The sequence below is a fragment of the Notolepis coatsorum genome, assembly GCF_963971535.1.
Source record: "Notolepis coatsorum genome assembly, chromosome: 7".
Taxonomy (NCBI): Eukaryota; Metazoa; Chordata; class Actinopteri; order Aulopiformes; family Paralepididae; genus Notolepis; species Notolepis coatsorum.
Genome location: NC_140171.1, coordinates 159974998 through 159994177, shown reverse-complemented (window position 1 = coordinate 159994177; position 19180 = coordinate 159974998). Strand labels below are relative to the sequence as shown.

The 19180-nt window shown below is 45.1% G+C and overlaps 1 protein-coding gene across 1 annotated transcript in view; it reads right to left on the bottom strand.

Moving 5' to 3' along the window:
- The window catches only part of LOC311231916 (importin subunit alpha-1-like), a 31785-nt gene extending 12979 nt beyond the window's left edge, over positions 1–18806 (bottom strand). Inside the window, exons 1-5 of the mRNA XM_084318547.1 lie at positions 18682–18806; positions 17907–18041; positions 10779–10867; positions 3744–4012; positions 1067–1161 (exon numbers count right to left, since the gene is read on the bottom strand). Of these exons, the coding sequence (XP_084174673.1) occupies positions 1067–1161; positions 3744–4012; positions 10779–10867; positions 17907–18041; positions 18682–18747 (654 nt within the window). The 5' untranslated portion in view covers positions 18748–18806. The remainder of the gene's footprint in view (positions 1–1066; positions 1162–3743; positions 4013–10778; positions 10868–17906; positions 18042–18681) is intronic.
- Positions 18807–19180: the final 374 nt, after the last annotated feature.

Below are 19180 nucleotides of genomic sequence, written 5' to 3'. Positions count from 1 at the left end.
CCCGATGGGCGGGGGGTCGTTTATAATTCCGTGGGCAACGTTATATCATTCACCTAGTGTGGGTCATATGATCCTCAGAGCAGTTTATATGGAACACGTTAGAAAATAACGCTGGATCTTACCGTATCTTCCTCGCGCCGTTGGACGATCAGCTTGGAGTAGACAGTTTTCGATTATGGGATGTTGATCTAGATGAACCATTTCCAGGTTGTATAATACTATATACGTCCAAATAACGTTGTTTATTGAGTTAGGGCGAGCGATTGATTATCCAGTGTGTCGAGATGGAGTACGGCTAACGATCGCGAGTGCCCGGACGAAATATGGATGAGCACTTCCTGTTTGGCGCGTCACTTCCTGTTGGCCGATCTGCCACCAGATGGCGCTCTTGAACCGTTAGAGAGTTGAGTGGAGATCAGCAGTATATCTCAGGTCCCCGGAGGAGAAATATGATTTCGATCACAGATTTTTGAAATATTGACATCAAAGACGTGTTACGGCGTCTTCGGCAGAATGAGCATGGCGAGCAAAGACGAGTTACGGCGTTCCCGGCGATTAAAGTGTTAATCACTTTATTCAAATTGAGGATTTCTTTTTTTATGTCATAAAATATGACGACAGACATTGGAAGCTTCATTCGAAAACGTCAATAGAAGCTTCGAATGTAAAAAGAAGGACATTCGGTACAGCCCTGGTTAGGTGACAGCATTATATGTGATCCCAGAGGCACCACAGAGACAGGTGGACTGATGATACTTCTACGTGGGCCGTCGCGGCTCCTTCCTCCAAGTAACCATCACACCGACACCCCGTTGGCGTTGCCCGCCAGCCGACATGCGGCTACATGTTTGGCCGGTTGCACATAGACCTCGTCGGTAAACTCCTTGGCTTTGATCGAGCCTTGCCGTCAATTAGATGTTTCCAGTCTGTGTGCCCAAGATAAAGCCTACATAAATAAATCGGAACAGCCCTAGTTGTGATGAAGAGCAAGGCTTAGGTGGCCATACGACAGATACCGCCAACATCCCAGAGCTTGGCACAATGTTCCACGTGGAGGAGAACTCACATGGAACACGGAGAGGTCTGGAACAGCCAACAGATGCAGGAGCGACTCGATGCCACCGTGCTTAATCACTTGATCTCTGTAGTTGGAACCGTCGCCTAGGTGAGAGAAAAAACACATCGCTTGATTCCTTTTCCAACGGTCAACATTCTAAACCACTTCTATAAACAGTTTTCCCTGCATGTTCAACTCGTAGGCGTCCCCACCCAACAAGGAGCCCAGGAGCACAACACCCAACAAGGAGCCCAGGAGCACAACACCCAACAAGGAGCCCAGGAGCACAACACCCAACAAGGAGCCCAGGAGCACAACACCCAACAAGGAGCCCAGGAGCACAACACCCAACAAGGAGCCCAGGAGCACAACACCCAACAAGGAGCCCAGGAGCACAACACCCAACAAGGAGCCCAGGAGCACAAAGAGATGCTAAATACTTCAGTAGCTTTCCTGTAGGGCTGGGAGGTCTGCCCAATATGAAGTAGTATACCATCATGGAGCCGTTCAGAAGAGCCCCATGAGGAGATATATACATCAGACTCTGCTAGTGTCATCACAATACTATGACTTTGATACCGAAACCAGCCTAAGTGTCACGAAACCGCTTCTAAAACAATACCACAGCAAAAAACCTAAAACATTAGGAAAGGTAATGGAATATATATATATATATTAGGGCTGTCAGTTTATCGCGTTAATTAGATTAATTAATTACACAGCAAATTATTGCGTTATGAAAATGTACTAAAAAAAAAAATTAAATACTTTTTTTTCCATTCCATAAGAATGTAGAATACACATTTACAGGTTTTTTTTATATGGTCCATTTGCATGTTCTTGGTATCTGATTCTAGGTACATCTATGGATCTCAGGGAATGTATTCCCAGTGTCAGAAATATTGTGTCTGTTACTAGGCTTGAGTAAATTGTAATGAACCAAATGAGAATATCAATTTTTTTTTTTTATCTTTGACTGTGAATAACATCATGCTCAAATTTACCAGACCTGAAAAATCTAAGCAAATTAATAAATGGAAGATGATTACACAGAAGGTTTTGTAGATACAGTACTGAATTCTGCCATCCGGACACATGCAATTTGAAACATGATTATAGAATATATAATATCAGGCATAAAATGGTTATGTGATTAAAATGCAATTAATTCGATTAATTAATTACAAATCCTGTAATTACCAATTAGATAAAAAAATGTAATCGCCTGACAGCACTAATATATATAGTGTGAGAGAGAGAGAGTTTTGGACTAAGACCCTCCCATTCCTCACGTTTGGAAAACAAAACTTAACTCTGCCCAGACTCCTTGAGCTCAAGGATATTCTAAAAGTATCGATACTAATAAAATAGAGTATGGGACCATTTTTAACAGCTGGGTATCGCAATTAGGGCTGCACGATTCTTGCTAAAATGTGAATCACGATTTTTCTCCCTAAGAATTGACATCACGATTCTCTTACACGATTCTTATTTATTCAATAAAAGCATTTAATACACTCTTTCTTAAATAGACAACATAACATATATGAAAGTGCTTGACTTAAAACTTAAAAGTATCTTGTAACATACAAAAGAAGTCTCTTTTCCTCTCTCACGCCTGTGTGCAGGAGGTCCGTGCGTCGCGGCACTCGTCAGTCAGCTCAGGGAGTCATTTGACAAGCATGCGTCGTGTTTCTACCGGTACACACATTACAAAAACTCATTTTCCGTGGAATTTTTATAAACTTTGGACTGTATGACTATAAGACTTCAGGCTATGGAACCGTTGTGTTGTCCAGCTTCTACCTCTCATCTGGAACCCAAAAACAGGAATCTGGCGACGAGTCAACACAAAAGTGAGAAAATATAGAATAGAATAAAATAGAAATACTTTAATTATCCCGAGGGAAATTTGACACTACAAATCGCTCACATTAAACCTTTAGGTATTGAATGTTGAATTGATAGCATGTTTTGCTTTACATCGTGTAAGTGTGATTGATATCGCAACTGGGATTGTTCCGAAGCAAATAAGTCGATGCGTGAATGCAGCGTGACGTGAATGCATAGGGGAATAGGAGCGAGTGTTTTAATGCAACTGATCTCCATTTTGACGCAAATGCAAATACATCAGAATTGACATTTAGAAATGAGATCGTATACGTCTATGAATCGATATTTTCTTTTACGATTAATCGTGCAGCCCTAATCGCAATACTTTTATAGTATCGGTGTATCGTGCAGCCCTAGACTCTACACAATGCATCCTCAAATCCCAGTGTCCATGTTGCCCAGAGCCCATACGGCCTGCTCGCTGATGGTTACCTGCCATGTTGCCCAGAGCCCAGACGGCCTGCTCGCTGATGGTTACCTGCCATGTTGCCCAGACGGCCTGCTCGCTGATGGTTACCTGCCATGTTGCCCAGAGCCCAGACGGCCTGCTCGCTGATGGTTACCTGCAATGTTGCCCAGAGCCCAGACGCTCTGCTCGCTGATGGTTACCTGCCATGTTGCCCAGAGCCCAGACGGCCTGCTCGCTGATGGTTACCTGCCATGTTGCCCAGAGCCCAGACGGCCTGCTCGCTGATGGTTACCTGCGATGTTGCCCAGAGCCCAGACGGCCTGCTCGCTGATGGTTACCTGCGATGTTGCCCAGAGCCCAGACGGCCTGCTCGCTGATGGTTACCTGCGATGTTGCCCAGAGCCCAGACGGCCTGCTCGCTGATGTGGGGGTGGGGCGAGGTCACCAGGCCAATGAATGCCGGGATGGCGCCTCCATCCACCACGGCGGCGGTCTGCTCCGAGGAGCCTGAGGCGATGTTGGTCAGGGCCCACGCCGCCTCCAACTGGATGGGGGGGCAGTCGGACAGGGCCAGGAAGCACACAAACCTGGGGATGAGGCCTGCACCGACGATGGTGTCAATGGGAGGGATCTTCTCTCTGGAGAGGAGCTTTCTATGGGAGGGAGGGGCACGGGGACGAGGTCACCAACACGGAACAGTGGAGAACAGCAGGAAGTGAGGAATTCTCAAATAGAAATGTAAAATAAATAAATCACATCCCTCAATATGTGACTAGCCGTAGAGATTAGGGACTTGTTGAACCATCTTCAATTTTCATTTTTTTTTCTTTTTTTTTATACATATTATGAAAGTAGAGATTCATACCTTCAAAATAAGCCATCACTTGAACATTTTGGTGGGATACTTTTCAAGCTACTTCCTATGAATCATGGTGATTATCACAAAACCTAATCAGAGAAAATGGCCTTGAAAATGAAAATGGCCTTTTACACTCAGTGTTAAACAACTACAACCCTACCCAGAATGCATTGTAATCCAGGAGGCCCCCCTCTCCCCTCTCTCTCTGTGGGCAATTAGCACCTTGCTGCGTTCTAGTCACGCTCTTTTGTTATGACAATGAGTCACGTCTTGTGGCACTGTAAACACAACACCTTCTGTAGTGTGGTAGTGAAAGGTTAACCTTCTGTAGTGTGGTAGTGAAAGGTTAACCTTCTGTAGTGTGGTAGTGAAAGGTTAACCTTCTGTAGTGTGGTAGTGAAAGGGTTAACCTCCTGTAGTGTGGTAGTGAAAGGTTAACCTTCTGTAGTGTGGTAGTGAAAGGTTAACCTTCTGTAGTGTGGCAGTGAAAGGTTAACCTTCTGTAGTGTGGTAGTGAAAGGTTAACCTTCTGTAGTGTGGTAGTGAAAGGTTAACCTTCTGTAGTGTGGTAGTGAAAGGTTAACCTTATGTAGTGTGGCAGTGAAAGGTTAACCTTCTGTAGTGTGGTAGTGAAAGGTTAACCTTCTGTAGTGTGGTAGTGAAAGGGTTAACCTTCTGTAGTGTGGTAGTGAAAGGTTAACCTTCTGTAGTGTGGTAGTGAAAGGATTATGTCTGTTTTAATTTAATTTAATAAGTGGTCTTTAATGTCAGTAGTGTACCAGAGGCCAGAGCAGACTATTATTTTTAGGAAGGAGGTTGAATTATATTTCCCTGCTATATAAGTGCAACTCTATGTCATTACACTGTAATTACACATTCTTCTTCTTGTGCTCCTCTGTCCCCGGTGTGCTATACTGTACTTTGTGCTCCCCTATCCGCTTGCCCTATTTTCTGAATGTACTGTCCTGTCCTGTTGTGCCTTTTTGTATTTGTGTATTTGATAGGACATTGATTTTATGCTTTGACTGTACTGTACAGCACTTTGGTTAGCTCTCGAGCTTTTAAATGTGCTCTATAAATAAATTACTTGACTTGACTATTCTATGACATGCCCCAGTGATGAGCAATCTCCAAGTATTAGGCCTATGGACTTAGTATTTGATGAACATTGTTACTCAGCTGATAAGAGTTGTGCCCTTGCTGATGACTTGTCGTACAGACTTGTAAGTCTAAAAGTGGATAAAAGCGTCAGCTAAATGACTAAATGTAAATGTATTATAAGGAAAATGGGGGACCCTGATGTAAACAAGACAAATCAAGTTTCAAGATTTTATTATCATTTAAAATAACACAAGATTTATTCACATACACACCAGGGCATACAGTGAAATGTGGGTGGGCCATGCCCGCTTTGATGTGCAGTGATACTAATAAACTAATAAAATAGACATAATAAACAGGTAAAAAAAATAGCCATGATAAAATAGACATGCTAAAGTCAATGTTCAATGTTCCATGGTGACTATCAGGTATCAGCAGAGCACTGTCAAAACGCTGTTTATAATACCCATCAATGGCCATCAACTTAATGACGTCACCGCCGTGGCTGCCTGACCAATAAGCATTTAGGTGTAAATACACGTAAAAGATAGCCAGAGAGAGAGCAGGAGAGACACAGAGAGATTATTATACACACGCGTCTAACCTAAGTTTTCCCTATTGAATGATATATCCACTCAAACTATATTCGTTCGCTCATAAAATTTGTGACATTCTAAATGTGTTTTAATGTCCTGACCAATAGCGCATCTAGCAAATAAATGTACATGATCATGCAACATAAGAAAATTGTTGTAGGAACGGTTTGGGAGAGGGAGGTAGGGAGGGGTTTTAGATTGTGTGTTGTGAAGTTTAGACTTCAGAGAGAGAGAGAGTAAAGTACAGAAAAAAGGTACCGTTGGGTACCGGTATCGATTCCCAGGTCGTGCAGCCCTAATCAATATATTAAAATAATTTGCTTCAAATTTTACTCTGGCCTCTTATTTAAGTGTGTATTCTTCAACGTAATACCTTATCTACTTGAAATGTACTGAAAAAAAATTATAATATGTATATACCGTAATTCCTCTAATAGTAACCCCGGCTTGTATTTGTTTCAACTGTAGCGGGTACCAGGCTTGTATTAGGAGGAGGCCTGTATAAGAGGGAGGCCTATATTTCAAATTTTCAAACGGATCATAATGAATAAATCAACATTTTGTGTCAGTTTGAACCCAGTAAAATGTACTGGGTTCATTTATTGAAACCAAGTACTGTATGAAATAGTAAACAGTGCAATTACAGGTGGTCACTGGTCATTTCAACGTTTTCAAAGTGAAATCAAGTAACTAGCTCAGTATGCAGCTCAGTATATTAGTAACCCGGCTTGTATTAGGAGGCCGGCTTATAATTGCTTAGCTCAAGAGCGCACCCGGCCATTAATAGAGACCCGGCTTGTATTTGAGACCCGGTTACTATTAGAGGAATTACGGTATGTGACACAAAAATGCGTATTCTTTTGGCCGGTAAGAAATATGCTTGGCGGGTAGATTTTTCCCGCCACTGGCCTGTGAGTCAAAAAGTAAAATGTTTGGCCCTGTAGTCAACAGTAGTAACGCTGGTATCACAGACTGCATGTGTGCTAGTCAACAGTAGTGACTCTGGTATCACAGACTGCATGTGTGCTAGTCAACAGTAGTAACGCTGGTATCACAGACTGCATGTGTGCTAGTCAACAGTAGTAACGCTGGTATCACAGACTGCATGTGTGCTAGTCAACAGTAGTAACTCTGGTATCACAGACTGCATGTGTGCTAGTCAACAGTAACTCTGGTATCACAGACTGCATGTGTGCTAGTCAACAGTAGTAACTCTGGTATCACAGACTGCATGTGTGCTAGTCAACAGTAGTAACTCTGGTATCACAGACTGCATGTGTGCTAGTCAACAGTAGTAACTCTGGTATCACAGACTGCATGTGTGCTAGTCAACAGTAGTGACTCTGGTATCACAGACTGCATGTGTGCTAGTCAACAGTAACTCTGGTATCACAGACTGCATGTGTGCTAGTCAACAGTAGTAACTCTGGTATCACAGACTGCATGTGTGCTAGTCAACAGTAGTGACTCTGGTATCACAGACTGCATGTGTGCTAGTCAACAGTAACACTGGTATCACAGACTGCATGTGTGCTAGTCAACAGTAACTCTGGTATCACAGACTGCATGTGTGCTAGTCAACAGTAACTCTGGTATCACAGACTGCATGTGTGCTAGTCAACAGTAACGCTGGTATCACAGACTGCATGTGTGCTAGTCAACAGTAGTAACTCTGGTATCACAGACTGCATGTGTGCTAGTCAACAGTAGTAACTCTGGTATCACAGACTGCATGTGTGCTAGTCAACAGTAGTAACTCTGGTATCACAGACTGCATGTGTGCTAGTCAACAGTAGTAACGCTGGTATCACAGACTGCATGTGTGCTAGTCAACAGTAGTAACGCTGGTATCACAGACTGCATGTGTGCTAGTCAACAGTAGTGACTCTGGTATCACAGACTGCATGTGTGCTAGTCAACAGTAGTAACTCTGGTATCACAGACTGCATGTGTGCTAGTCAACAGTAGTAACTCTGGTATCACAGACTGCATGTGTGCTAGTCAACAGTAGTGACTCTGGTATCACAGACTGCATGTGTGCTAGTCAACAGTAGTAACGCTGGTATCACAGACTGCATGTGTGCTAGTCAACAGTAGTAACTCTGGTATCACAGACTGCATGTGTGCTAGTCAACAGTAACTCTGGTATCACAGACTGCATGTGTGCTAGTCAACAGTAGTAACTCTGGTATCACAGACTGCATGTGTGCTAGTCAACAGTAGTGACTCTGGTATCACAGACTGCATGTGTGCTAGTCAACAGTAACTCTGGTATCACAGACTGCATGTGTGCTAGTCAACAGTAACTCTGGTATCACAGACTGCATGTGTGCTAGTCAACAGTAACTCTGGTATCACAGACTGCATGTGTGCTAGTCAACAGTAACGCTGGTATCACAGACTGCATGTGTGCTAGTCAACAGTAGTAACTCTGGTATCACAGACTGCATGTGTGCTAGTCAACAGTAGTGACTCTGGTATCACAGACTGCATGTGTGCTAGTCAACAGTAGTGACTCTGGTATCACAGACTGCATGTGTGCTAGTCAACAGTAACACTGGTATCACAGACTGCATGTGTGCTAGTCAACAGTAACTCTGGTATCACAGACTGCATGTGTGCTAGTCAACAGTAACTCTGGTATCACAGACTGCATGTGTGCTAGTCAACAGTAGTAACTCTGGTATCACAGACTGCATGTGTGCTAGTCAACAGTAGTGACTCTGGTATCACAGACTGCATGTGTGCTAGTCAACAGTAGTAACACTGGTATCACAGACTGCATGTGTGCTAGTCAACAGTAGTGACTCTGACTGGTATCACAGACTGCATGTGTGCTAGTCAACAGTAGTAACACTGGTATCACAGACTGCATGTGTGCTAGTCAACAGTAGTGACTCTGGTATTGATTGATTGATTGAAAAGTTTATTAACAGATTGCAGAATGGGTACAGTACAGTACAGCTCAATACATACAATTGTTAAGGGGATGCAGACCAGAGAAAGACTTTCGTCTTGTTTACATCAGGGTCCCCCATTTTCAATTCATCATAACATATATGACATACATGACATACAGATAGACAGTACTGCTACATCTATACATTTATGACATATCCGATTTGCAAATACAGTACTGTTTGTGATACAAAAGTGTCCAGAAAAGGAGTGTATATACATTTGGCATAGAAACTGTACATTGGAGGAGGTTGGTTGGGTGGGGTGGGGTTGGGTGGGTTGGGTGAGGGCTGTACATTGGAGGTGTGGGGGGGGGGGGGGGGGTTGGGAAGGGGACACACACACATTTTACACTGTACATTGGAATATTGACAAAGCCTTTCTTGGTCATTTACTGTACAACTAGGTTAGGACATTTGTAGGGGCCAGTTTCGAATTGCAGTCTCACGTAGGTGTTTTTTGAGAGTGTTTTTGAAGGTGGGTAGTGATTCACATTCCTTTACAGCTTTAGGCAGGGCGTTCCACATTGATGTGGCATAATTGCGAAACGTGTTTAGTCCCTTGTTTGAGCCGAATCTGGGTTTTACATGATTTGTGGAGCTCCCTCTGGTGTTGTGATCGTGGTATTCACTGACCTTTGGGAAGTATTTTGACATGTACATGGGTACCTTGGTCGCGTAGTGTATCTTGTAGACCAGGCCCATTGCAAGTTGCTGTACTCTGTCGTCTACTCTAAGCCATCCTAGGTTGTCAAAGTGGGCAGGGGTGAGGTGGGTTCTAGGAGTCAGGTCAAGTAGTAGTCTGACTAGCTTGTTTTGAGATGTTTGTAATTTGTTTTTTAGTGCCTTTGAGGTGCTTTGGTACCATGAGGTGCAAGCATAGTCGTAGTACCCTTGAATGAGTGCTCCTGCTAGAGTCTTCAGGGTATTCTTGTTTACCAGAGAGGAGATCCGGTACAAGAAACGCGTTCGTTGGTTGACTTTTTTTATTACATTGGATGCCATTTTGTCACAGGAAAGATTAGCCTCTAGGATGGAACCCAGGTAGGTAATTTCATCTTTCCTTGTGATAATATTGTCACCCACTGTAACCGAGAAGCCGTCGGTCTTGCTGAGTTTGTTATTTGAACCGAAGAGAATGGACTCTGTTTTGCCCATGTGTATTGATAGTTTGTTGTCGGCGAGCCATATGCAGATTTTGCCTAGTTCCGAGCTGAGGGCTTTTTCAACCTGTAAGTTCTATCACAGACTGCAGTTCTATCACAGACTGCATGTGTGCTAGTCAACAGTAACTCTGGTATCACAGACTGCATGTGTGCTAGTCAACAGTAACTCTGGTATCACAGACTGCATGTGTGCTAGTCAACAGTAGTGACTCTGGTATCACAGACTGCATGTGTGCTAGTCAACAGTAGTAACTCTGGTATCACAGACTGCATGTGTGCTAGTCAACAGTAGTAACTCTGGTATCACAGACTGCATGTGTGCTAGTAGTCAACAGTAACTCTGGTATCACAGACTGCATGTGTGCTAGTCAACAGTAGTAACTCTGGTATCACAGACTGCATGTGTGCTAGTCAACAGTAGTAACTCTGGTATCACAGACTGCATGTGTGCTAGTCAACAGTAGTAACTCTGGTATCACAGACTGCATGTGTGCTAGTCAACAGTAGTAACTCTGGTATCACAGACTGCATGTGTGCTAGTCAACAGTAGTAACTCTGGTATCACAGACTGCATGTGTGCTAGTCAACAGTAGTAACGCTGGTATCACAGACTGCATGTGTGCTAGTCAACAGTAACCAGTAATGGCATGGGGTGAATATTGTCTACACACAATCCCTTCTACATGCGTTGCAAAGCTTTTCAGTCAGAGAGCTGCTTAAATAATTAATGACCTTCTTACCTGGCTGCTTGCGTGGCCTGCAGTTGGTGATCCAGGCTCTGGCTATTTACGCCCAACACAATCTCCTCCACTGACCAGTGCTGGGAAGGCTATAGAGGAAGAGCAGAGGGGGGTTAGCTAGCTGCCTGCTACACACGGCAATATCCATTGGTCAAGGCCAGGTCATTACTGATCCGTCCTGGCTGTTCATTTACGTCTGTTTTTTAACCCTTTCACTGCCACACGACAGCCGGTTAACCCTTTCACTGTGACAATACAGAAGGTTAGCCCTTTACTATCACACAACCGACAGCGATGCTCCATCATTAGCTCCGCGGATGCAAGGAGCATCGCCGTCGGTTGTGTGATGGTACAGGGTTAACCTTCTGTCGTGTGGCAGTGAAAGGGTTAAAGGGTCTCTCTTGTAGATATGTTGCTTTCTTACGGACGGCTCTGTACACACTGTAACAGTACTGTATATCTGTATGTCGTAAATGTCATGATATACATCTGTATATCTGTAAGTTGCGTATGTCATAAATGTCACTATGAATTTAAAATGGGGGACCCTGATGTAAACAAGACGAAAGTCTTTCTCTGGCCTGCATCCCCTTAACACTTTGAGTGCCAACGACGAGATTTCTCGTTAGTTCATGCCAACCGCTCAGTGCCAACGACGAGAGATCTTGTTTTTTTTTATATTTATTAGCTATTTCCATTAATATTTCATCAATCTAGCCTCACGTTACAACTGGAACTCTCTCTGAGCTCCATTGGGAAAATACCGCCCCTATCGTCTCTCCCTATGGTACTGCACCCCTTTGGATTGGATTGAATGAAACGCATAAAAAAAAAATCCTACTTCCACATTTTACTTCTCAGGCATGTAACTCGAGCCGATCGGATTCATTGTGGACCATCAGAACAGCGTGGAATCGGTGTTTCGACCACCCAGCGTTGGATCAATAAACGCGATCGATATTTGGAATGGCGATCAGGAATTGGAATAATCTTTTTGGAGAACATCTGACCTGAGGTAAGGAATCTATTTTACCAGTCTTGGGATAATCAGAGCTTTTTTCACAGAGATATCAACGTGGGCCCTATGTGTGTGTGTGTGTGTGTGCTGTGCTGATCAGGAAATTGGAAAATCTATTTTTCAGCCCGCTTCTATAGCGTGCATAAGTACACATATACTATCGATAATCTAGCGTTTATTTGAAAACGATTCATAAATAGGCCGAAAAATGTCAACGTTTTTTGTGTATTCCAGTGTATTCCACTAACGGGCGATTATCACAGAATCTTTATATTTTCCTGAAACTTTCGAAAAACGAGTTTTTCAAAATGGTATAAAACGGAAATGAACCGATTAAAAAACAATCCGTTTCGACAATGTTGACTGCAAACAAGTCATTGATAAGCGACGGCCATATTATACACATAGCCATAATTTAAGATATAGTTTATGCGTTCGCAAATATGAGAGCTCTATCATTAAAGTGGGCGTTGGCACGCAACGGGGTTCCGGGGCACCGCATGGCTGGCACCGAAAGTGTTAACAATTGTGTGTATTGAGCCGTACTGTATTGTACCCATTCTGCAATCTGTTAAATAAAATGTTCAATCAATCAATCAATCAATCAATCAATCAATCAATCGGACAGGGCTGATGATGAGACCGTCTCCGCCAGATTTATATCCGTTTTGATTGACTAACTTGACCGTTTCTGTAACCACACCTCTACGTTAGCCACACGTTACACTTCATCCTGCGCCGTTTTCCAACATTACTGTTTTGCTTGTTTGTTTTTTAAACCCTTTCACTGCCACACAACAGCCGGTTAACCCTTTCACTGGCACACGACAGAAGGTTAACCCTTTACTATCACACAACCGACGGTGACCGTCGGTTGTGTGATAGTAAAGGGTTGACCTTCTGTCGTGTGGCAGTGAAAGGGTTCATCTGTTTATTACTTTATTCTTTTATTTAGATTTTCTAATTTATTTAATTTGTTTTCAATTTATGTTCGAAATAAATAAACGAATTCATTGATATCTGTGAGCTGGTGCTGCTGCCGTGTGTTAGGGTCCTGGAGAGGAGAGGTGGGCTCCTCTGACCTGTGTTAGTTAGGGTCCTGGAGAGGAGAGGTGGGCTCCTCTGACCTGTGTTAGTTAGGGTCCTGGAGGGGAGAGGTGGGCTCCTCTGACCTGTGTTAGTTAGGGTCCTGGAGAGGAGAGGTGGGCTCCTCTGACCTGTGTTAGTTAGGGTCCTGGAGAGGAGAGGTGGGCTCCTCTGACCTGTGTTAGTTAGGGTCCTGGAGAGGAGAGGTGGGCTCCTCTGACCTGTGTTAGTTAGGGTCCTGGAGAGGAGAGGTGGGCTCCTCTGACCTGTGTTAGTTAGGGTCCTGGAGAGGAGAGGTGGGCTCCTCTGACCTGTGTTAGTTAGGGTCCTGGAGGGGAGAGGTGGGCTCCTCTGACCTGTGTTAGTTAGGGTCCTGGAGAGGAGAGGTGGGGTCCTCTGACCTGTGTTAGTTAGGGTCCTGGAGAGGAGAGGTGGGCTCCTCTGACCTGTGTTAGTTAGGGTCCTGGAGAGGAGAGGTGGGCTCCTCTGACCTGTGTTAGTTAGGGTCCTGGAGGGGAGAGGGGGGCTCCTCTGACCTGTGTTAGTTAGGGTCCTGGAGGGGAGAGGTGGGCTCCTCTGACCTGTGTTAGTTAGGGTCCTGGAGAGGAGAGGTGGGCTCCTCTGACCTGTGTTAGTTAGGGTCCTGGAGAGGAGAGGTGGGGTCCCCTGACCTGTGTTAGTTAGGGTCCTGGAGAGGAGAGGGGGGGTCCTCTGACCTGTGTTAGTTAGGGTCCTGGAGAGGAGAGGTGGGCTCCTCTGACCTGTGTTAGTTAGGGTCCTGGAGAGGAGAGGTGGGCTCCTCTGACCTGTGTTAGTTAGGGTCCTGGAGGGGAGAGGGGGGCTCCTCTGACCTGTGTTAGTTAGGGTCCTGGAGAGGAGAGGTGGGCTCCTCTGACCTGTGTTAGTTAGGGTCCTGGAGAGGAGAGGTGGGCTCCTCTGACCTGTGTTAGTTAGGGTCCTGGAGAGGAGAGGTGGGCTCCTCTGACCTGTGTTAGTTAGGGTCCAGGAGGGGAGAGGTGGGCTCCTCTGACCTGTGTTAGTTAGGGTCCTGGAGAGGAGAGGTGGGCTCCTCTGACCTGTGTTAGTTAGGGTCCTGGAGAGGAGAGGTGGGCTCCTCTGACCTGTGTTAGTTAGGGTCCTGGAGAGGAGAGGTGGGCTCCTCTGACCTGTGTTAGTTAGGGTCCTGGAGGGGAGAGGTGGGCTCCTCTGACCTGTGTTAGTTAGGGTCCTGGAGGGGAGAGGTGGGCTCCTCTGACCTGTGTTAGTTAGGGTCCTGGAGAGGAGAGGTGGGCTCCTCTGACCTGTGTTAGTTAGGGTCCTGGAGAGGAGAGGTGGGCTCCTCTGACCTGTGTTAGTTAGGGTCCTGGAGAGGAGAGGTGGGCTCCTCTGACCTGTGTTAGTTAGGGTCCTGGAGAGGAGAGGTGGGCTCCTCTGACCTGTGTTAGTTAGGGTCCTGGGCCCTCATGCATCAACGTGGACGTAGAACTTGACCTACTTCCACACGTAAGCACGGAATGTAGAACTAGTGTACGCACAGGGAAGTCGGCATTCATCACACGTGCGTACGCAGGCTCTATGCCCTGCCGTGTTGATGAATACCACTTTGTTCTACCGTCAATGCTCGTGCATGATTATCCATATATGGTCATGAAAATGAGGAAACACCCCCCATGGGATGTGAAATAATGGACCGACCCGAGCGGGACTCCGAGAAACTCCACGGAGAATTCACTGCTGTCGAACCAAGAAGACACTATCGCGTATTATGATTTATGGGATAAATAAAAGGCGGACTTGTAAACGGTGATGTCAGATATCAACGGCTCCCTAAGACCATTGCTGCAATTCTGCCTGGACAGCTCAAAATACTAATAAAGACCGTTCGTTGACCACTGTTTGGCGTTGGTTGTGTGTCATTATAACCGTGCTGTAATATGAATGCCTTTATTAGTTGTGTTCGATTGGCTATATGATTTTTAGAGGCATCTATTTTGTTGTCGGCTAATAAAGACCGCGCTGGAATATGACTGCCTTTTCCCGTGTTGTTTGATTAATACCCACGGATTAAAGTTCTCCTCAATTCTATTCCAAATCGCGATGGATCTCCCGTCAATTTTCTACCTGCTGCATATGATTTCTAGAGGCATACTACAATCTATTTTGATGTCAGTATTGGGTAGCCTATATAAACAATATAATACGAGAGCATATACAAGAACAATGAATCTCACTGCATGTATGATGTATCCTGCCTTTCAATACATGAACTTGAATTCCATCATGTTTGTGTGCGGGACTCAAGGCTGCTGTCACAATGGGTGGTACCGCCGTACAGTAATAATAACAGTCCACACAATATCACGATCCATGCCATAGCCTATGTTCCATTAGGACATGATCTGTGACGACAAATGTTCTAGAATGTTTGATTAAGATATCATACTCTGACAGCATGCCTATGAGCAACAAAAACGCGAACTTGAATCCCATCATATAGTCTGTCCACTATCTGCATGGTGTCATTGCACTGCGTTTTCTATTCTTTCTTGTACAGTAAAAAGGGGGAAGAACACTATATTCATGACTTATTCTGCTTACAGCTTCGAAATTCCACTTGTTTCGTTTAACGTAAAGCCTTTTAAATATAATTAAAACGTTCCCGTGTTTCGGCGGTCTGTGCGCAAAATAATAACGAGTTGAGCTTTATGATTTATGATGAATTGAAAATGGGGGACCCTGATGTAAACAGGACGAAAGTTGATCTGCATCCCCAATTAACAATTGTATGTACTGAGCTGTACTGTACTGTACCCATTCTGCAATCTGTTAATAAACTTTTCAATCAATCAATCAATCAAGCTACGCGGAGCGCAGTCAGTCAGTAGCCTACACCCCGTATATTCCGATAACGCTATATAAACCATGCTGCATTCATTCTGAGAGAAAGATCTATTATTCCAAATGCTATTTATAGGGTTTTGACCATAATTACACTACTGTTGCTATCTTACAATGAACTATAATGAACTACGGTTCATACAGAACATCCAGTGTTATTATGCACAGAAGCTCATTTCCTTGTTGTAATAATATATTCTACCACTGGGCGCTAGGTACGCCAGGTCTGACCTGTGCGTAGATGTAAGCACGAAGTCAAGTTCAAGTTCAAATTGATGAATCCCACTCTTTGCTTAGAAATGATCGTACGCACGGGTTACGCACAGATCTGTGCGTAGAACACGTTGATGCATGAGGGTCCTGGAGAGGAGAGGGGGGGTCCTCTGACCTGTGTTAGTTAGGGTCCTGGAGAGGAGAGGTGGGCTCCTCTGACCTGTGTTAGTTAGGGTCCTGGAGAGGAGAGGGGGGGTCCTCTGACCTGTGTTAGTTAGGGTCCTGGAGAGGAGAGGTGGGCTCCTCTGACCTGTGTTAGTTAGGGTCCTGGAGAGGAGAGGGGGGCTCCTCTGACCTGTGTTAGTTAGGGTCCTGGAGAGGAGAGGTGGGCTCCTCTGACCTGTGTTAGTTAGGGTCCTGGAGAGGAGAGGTGGGCTCCTCTGACCTGTGTTAGTTAGGGTCCTGGAGGGGAGAGGTGGGCTCCTCTGACCTGTGTTAGTTAGGGTCCTGGAGAGGAGAGGTGGGCTCCTCTGACCTGTGTTAGTTAGGGTCCTGGAGAGGAGAGGTGGGCTCCTCTGACCTGTGTTAGTTAGGGTCCTGGAGGGGAGAGGTGGGCTCCTCTGACCTGTGTTAGTTAGGGTCCTGGAGAGGAGAGGTGGGCTCCTCTGACCTGTGTTAGTTAGGGTCCTGGAGAGGAGAGGTGGGCTCCTCTGACCTGTGTTAGTTAGGGTCCTGGAGAGGAGAGGTGGGGTCCTCTGCAGGGGTGCAGTGGTAATATCAGAAGTGCCTGTACTCTGTTTAAATGACGCCACGCGCACTCCTGCGCATACATGTTCCCTCGCGTGCGCACAGAACAGATAAGCATAAATAGTAGGAAACATGTTTGTATAGGAAATTACTAGTTTTAGTTTAGTTTTTGTAAATATTGCCTTGAAATAGAGACGCTGAAAAAGGTAGCAGGATGTAGCCTTCAATATATAAAGAAATTATATTGTCAACAGATATGGTTGAAAAACAAACAATGTTTTAAATGTAATTGTAGATACAATATTGTAGTTACAATTTCTTTAATTGAATTAACTTAAACTAGAAAAGTAAATACAAACTAAATTAACAATGTAACTTACAGTTTACAGAAGGACAGTTTCCTTCTGAAGCACAACTTAAGAAATGTCTCATCCTTCCAGTCGGGACCATTTGTCACATAGTGAGAGCTCCACAGCTCAAGCAACCCCCACCAATTGGTACAGGGGGTCCCCTGACCTGTGTGTTAGGGTCCTGGAGAGGAGAGGTGGGGTCCCCTGACCTGTGTGTTAGGGTCCTGGAGAGGAGAGGTGGGGTCCCCTGACCTGTGTGTTAGGGTCCTGGAGAGGAGAGGTGGGGTCCCCTGACCTGTGTGTTAGGGTCCTGGAGAGGAGAGGTGGGGTCCTCTGACCTGTGTGTTAGGGTCCTGGAGAGGAGAGGTGGGGTCCTCTGACCTGTGTGTTAGGGTCCTGCTCCTGGAGAGGAGAGGTGGGGTCCTCTGACCTGTGTGTTAGGGTCCTGCTCCTGGAGAGGAGAGGTGGGGTCCTCTGACCTGTGTGTTAGGGTCCTGCTCCTGGAGAGGAGAGGTGGGGTCCTCTGACCTGTGTGTTAGGGTCCTGCTCCTGGAGAGGAGAGGTGGGGTCCCCTGACCTGTGTGTTAGGGTCCTGGAGAGGAGAGGTGGGCTCCTCTGACCTGTGTGTTAGGGTCCTGCTCCTGGAGAGGAGAGGTGGGGTCCTCTGACCTGTGTGTTAGGGTCCTGCTCCTGGAGAGGAGAGGTGGGGTCCTCTGACCTGTGTGTTAGGGTCCTGCTCCTGGAGAGGAGAGGGGGGGTCCTCTGACCTGTGTGTTAGGGTCCTGCTCCTGGAGAGGAGAGGTGGGGTCCTCTGACCTGTGTGTTAGGGTCCTGCTCCTGGAGAGGAGAGGTGGGGTCGTCTGGGAGGACGTTCCTTCTCTTCAGGATCTGCTCGTCCTTCTTGGTTTTGCGGATCTCCACATTGACCTCCACCCTCCTGCGCCTCAGCTCCTACAGTAAAACAAACAAACCCCACGGAGGAGGAGTTCATAACACAACACCGACAGTAGATCGTAACAGTTGAAAACGTCAGTACAGTATCAGCTGATTGATTGATTGATTGATTGAAAAGTTTATTAACAGATTGCAGAATGGGTACAGTACAGTACAGCTCAATACATACAATTGTTAAGGGGATGCAGACCAGAGAAAGACTTTCGTCTTGTTTACATCAGGGTCCCCCGTTTTCTATTAATCTTAACATATATGACATACATGACATACAGATAGACAGTACTGTTACATCCAGACATTTATCTAGACATGCTACATCTAGACAGGCACTTTAAGGCTATATGCACTTTAAACTGGAACACTGAGCTATTTTAGGTACTGTAGCATTTTTTTTTTTATTGTTTGTCTAATACTTTTATTGTGGGGATTGTATTGCATGTATTCTTGTGTTTTTATATTGTATGTTTTTATACTGTATGTACTGTATGTGCTCTGGCACCACGACAAATCCCAATCAACCATGTGTTGAAATGGCAATAAAGTTTTCTATTCTATTCTATACATTTATGACATACCAGATCTACAAATATACAGTACTGTTTGTGATGCAAGAAGAGTCTAAAACAGTCTCACTCACGGTGGCGTCCTTCCCCTTGTTCTTGAAGCGCGTGAGACGCGACCCGCTGTCTGCTGCCGACATCATCTCTGGATCTTTATCTTCTCAAAGTGGTCACTTCCACCGTCTGGAGATCAGATGGCCGCTGTGGAAACAACAGTATTTATGGGGATGCAGACCAGAGAAAGACGTTTGTCTTGTTTACATCAGGGTCCCCCATTTTCAATTCATAGTGACATTTATGACATTACACAACATACATGACATCATGACATTTATGGCATAGGGACATACATGACAAACAGGTATATAGTACTATTACATTTGTGACATATATGATATGCAAATATACAGTACTGTTACCCCTAGATCCTGACAGAGAGTATATACATACGGTGGGGAGGAGACTGTACATTAGGAGGGGGTGGGTGGGTGGGAGAGAAATATACATACGGCGGGGAGAGAAATATACATACGGTGGGGAGGAGACTGTCTATTAGGAGGGGGTGGGGGTTGGACA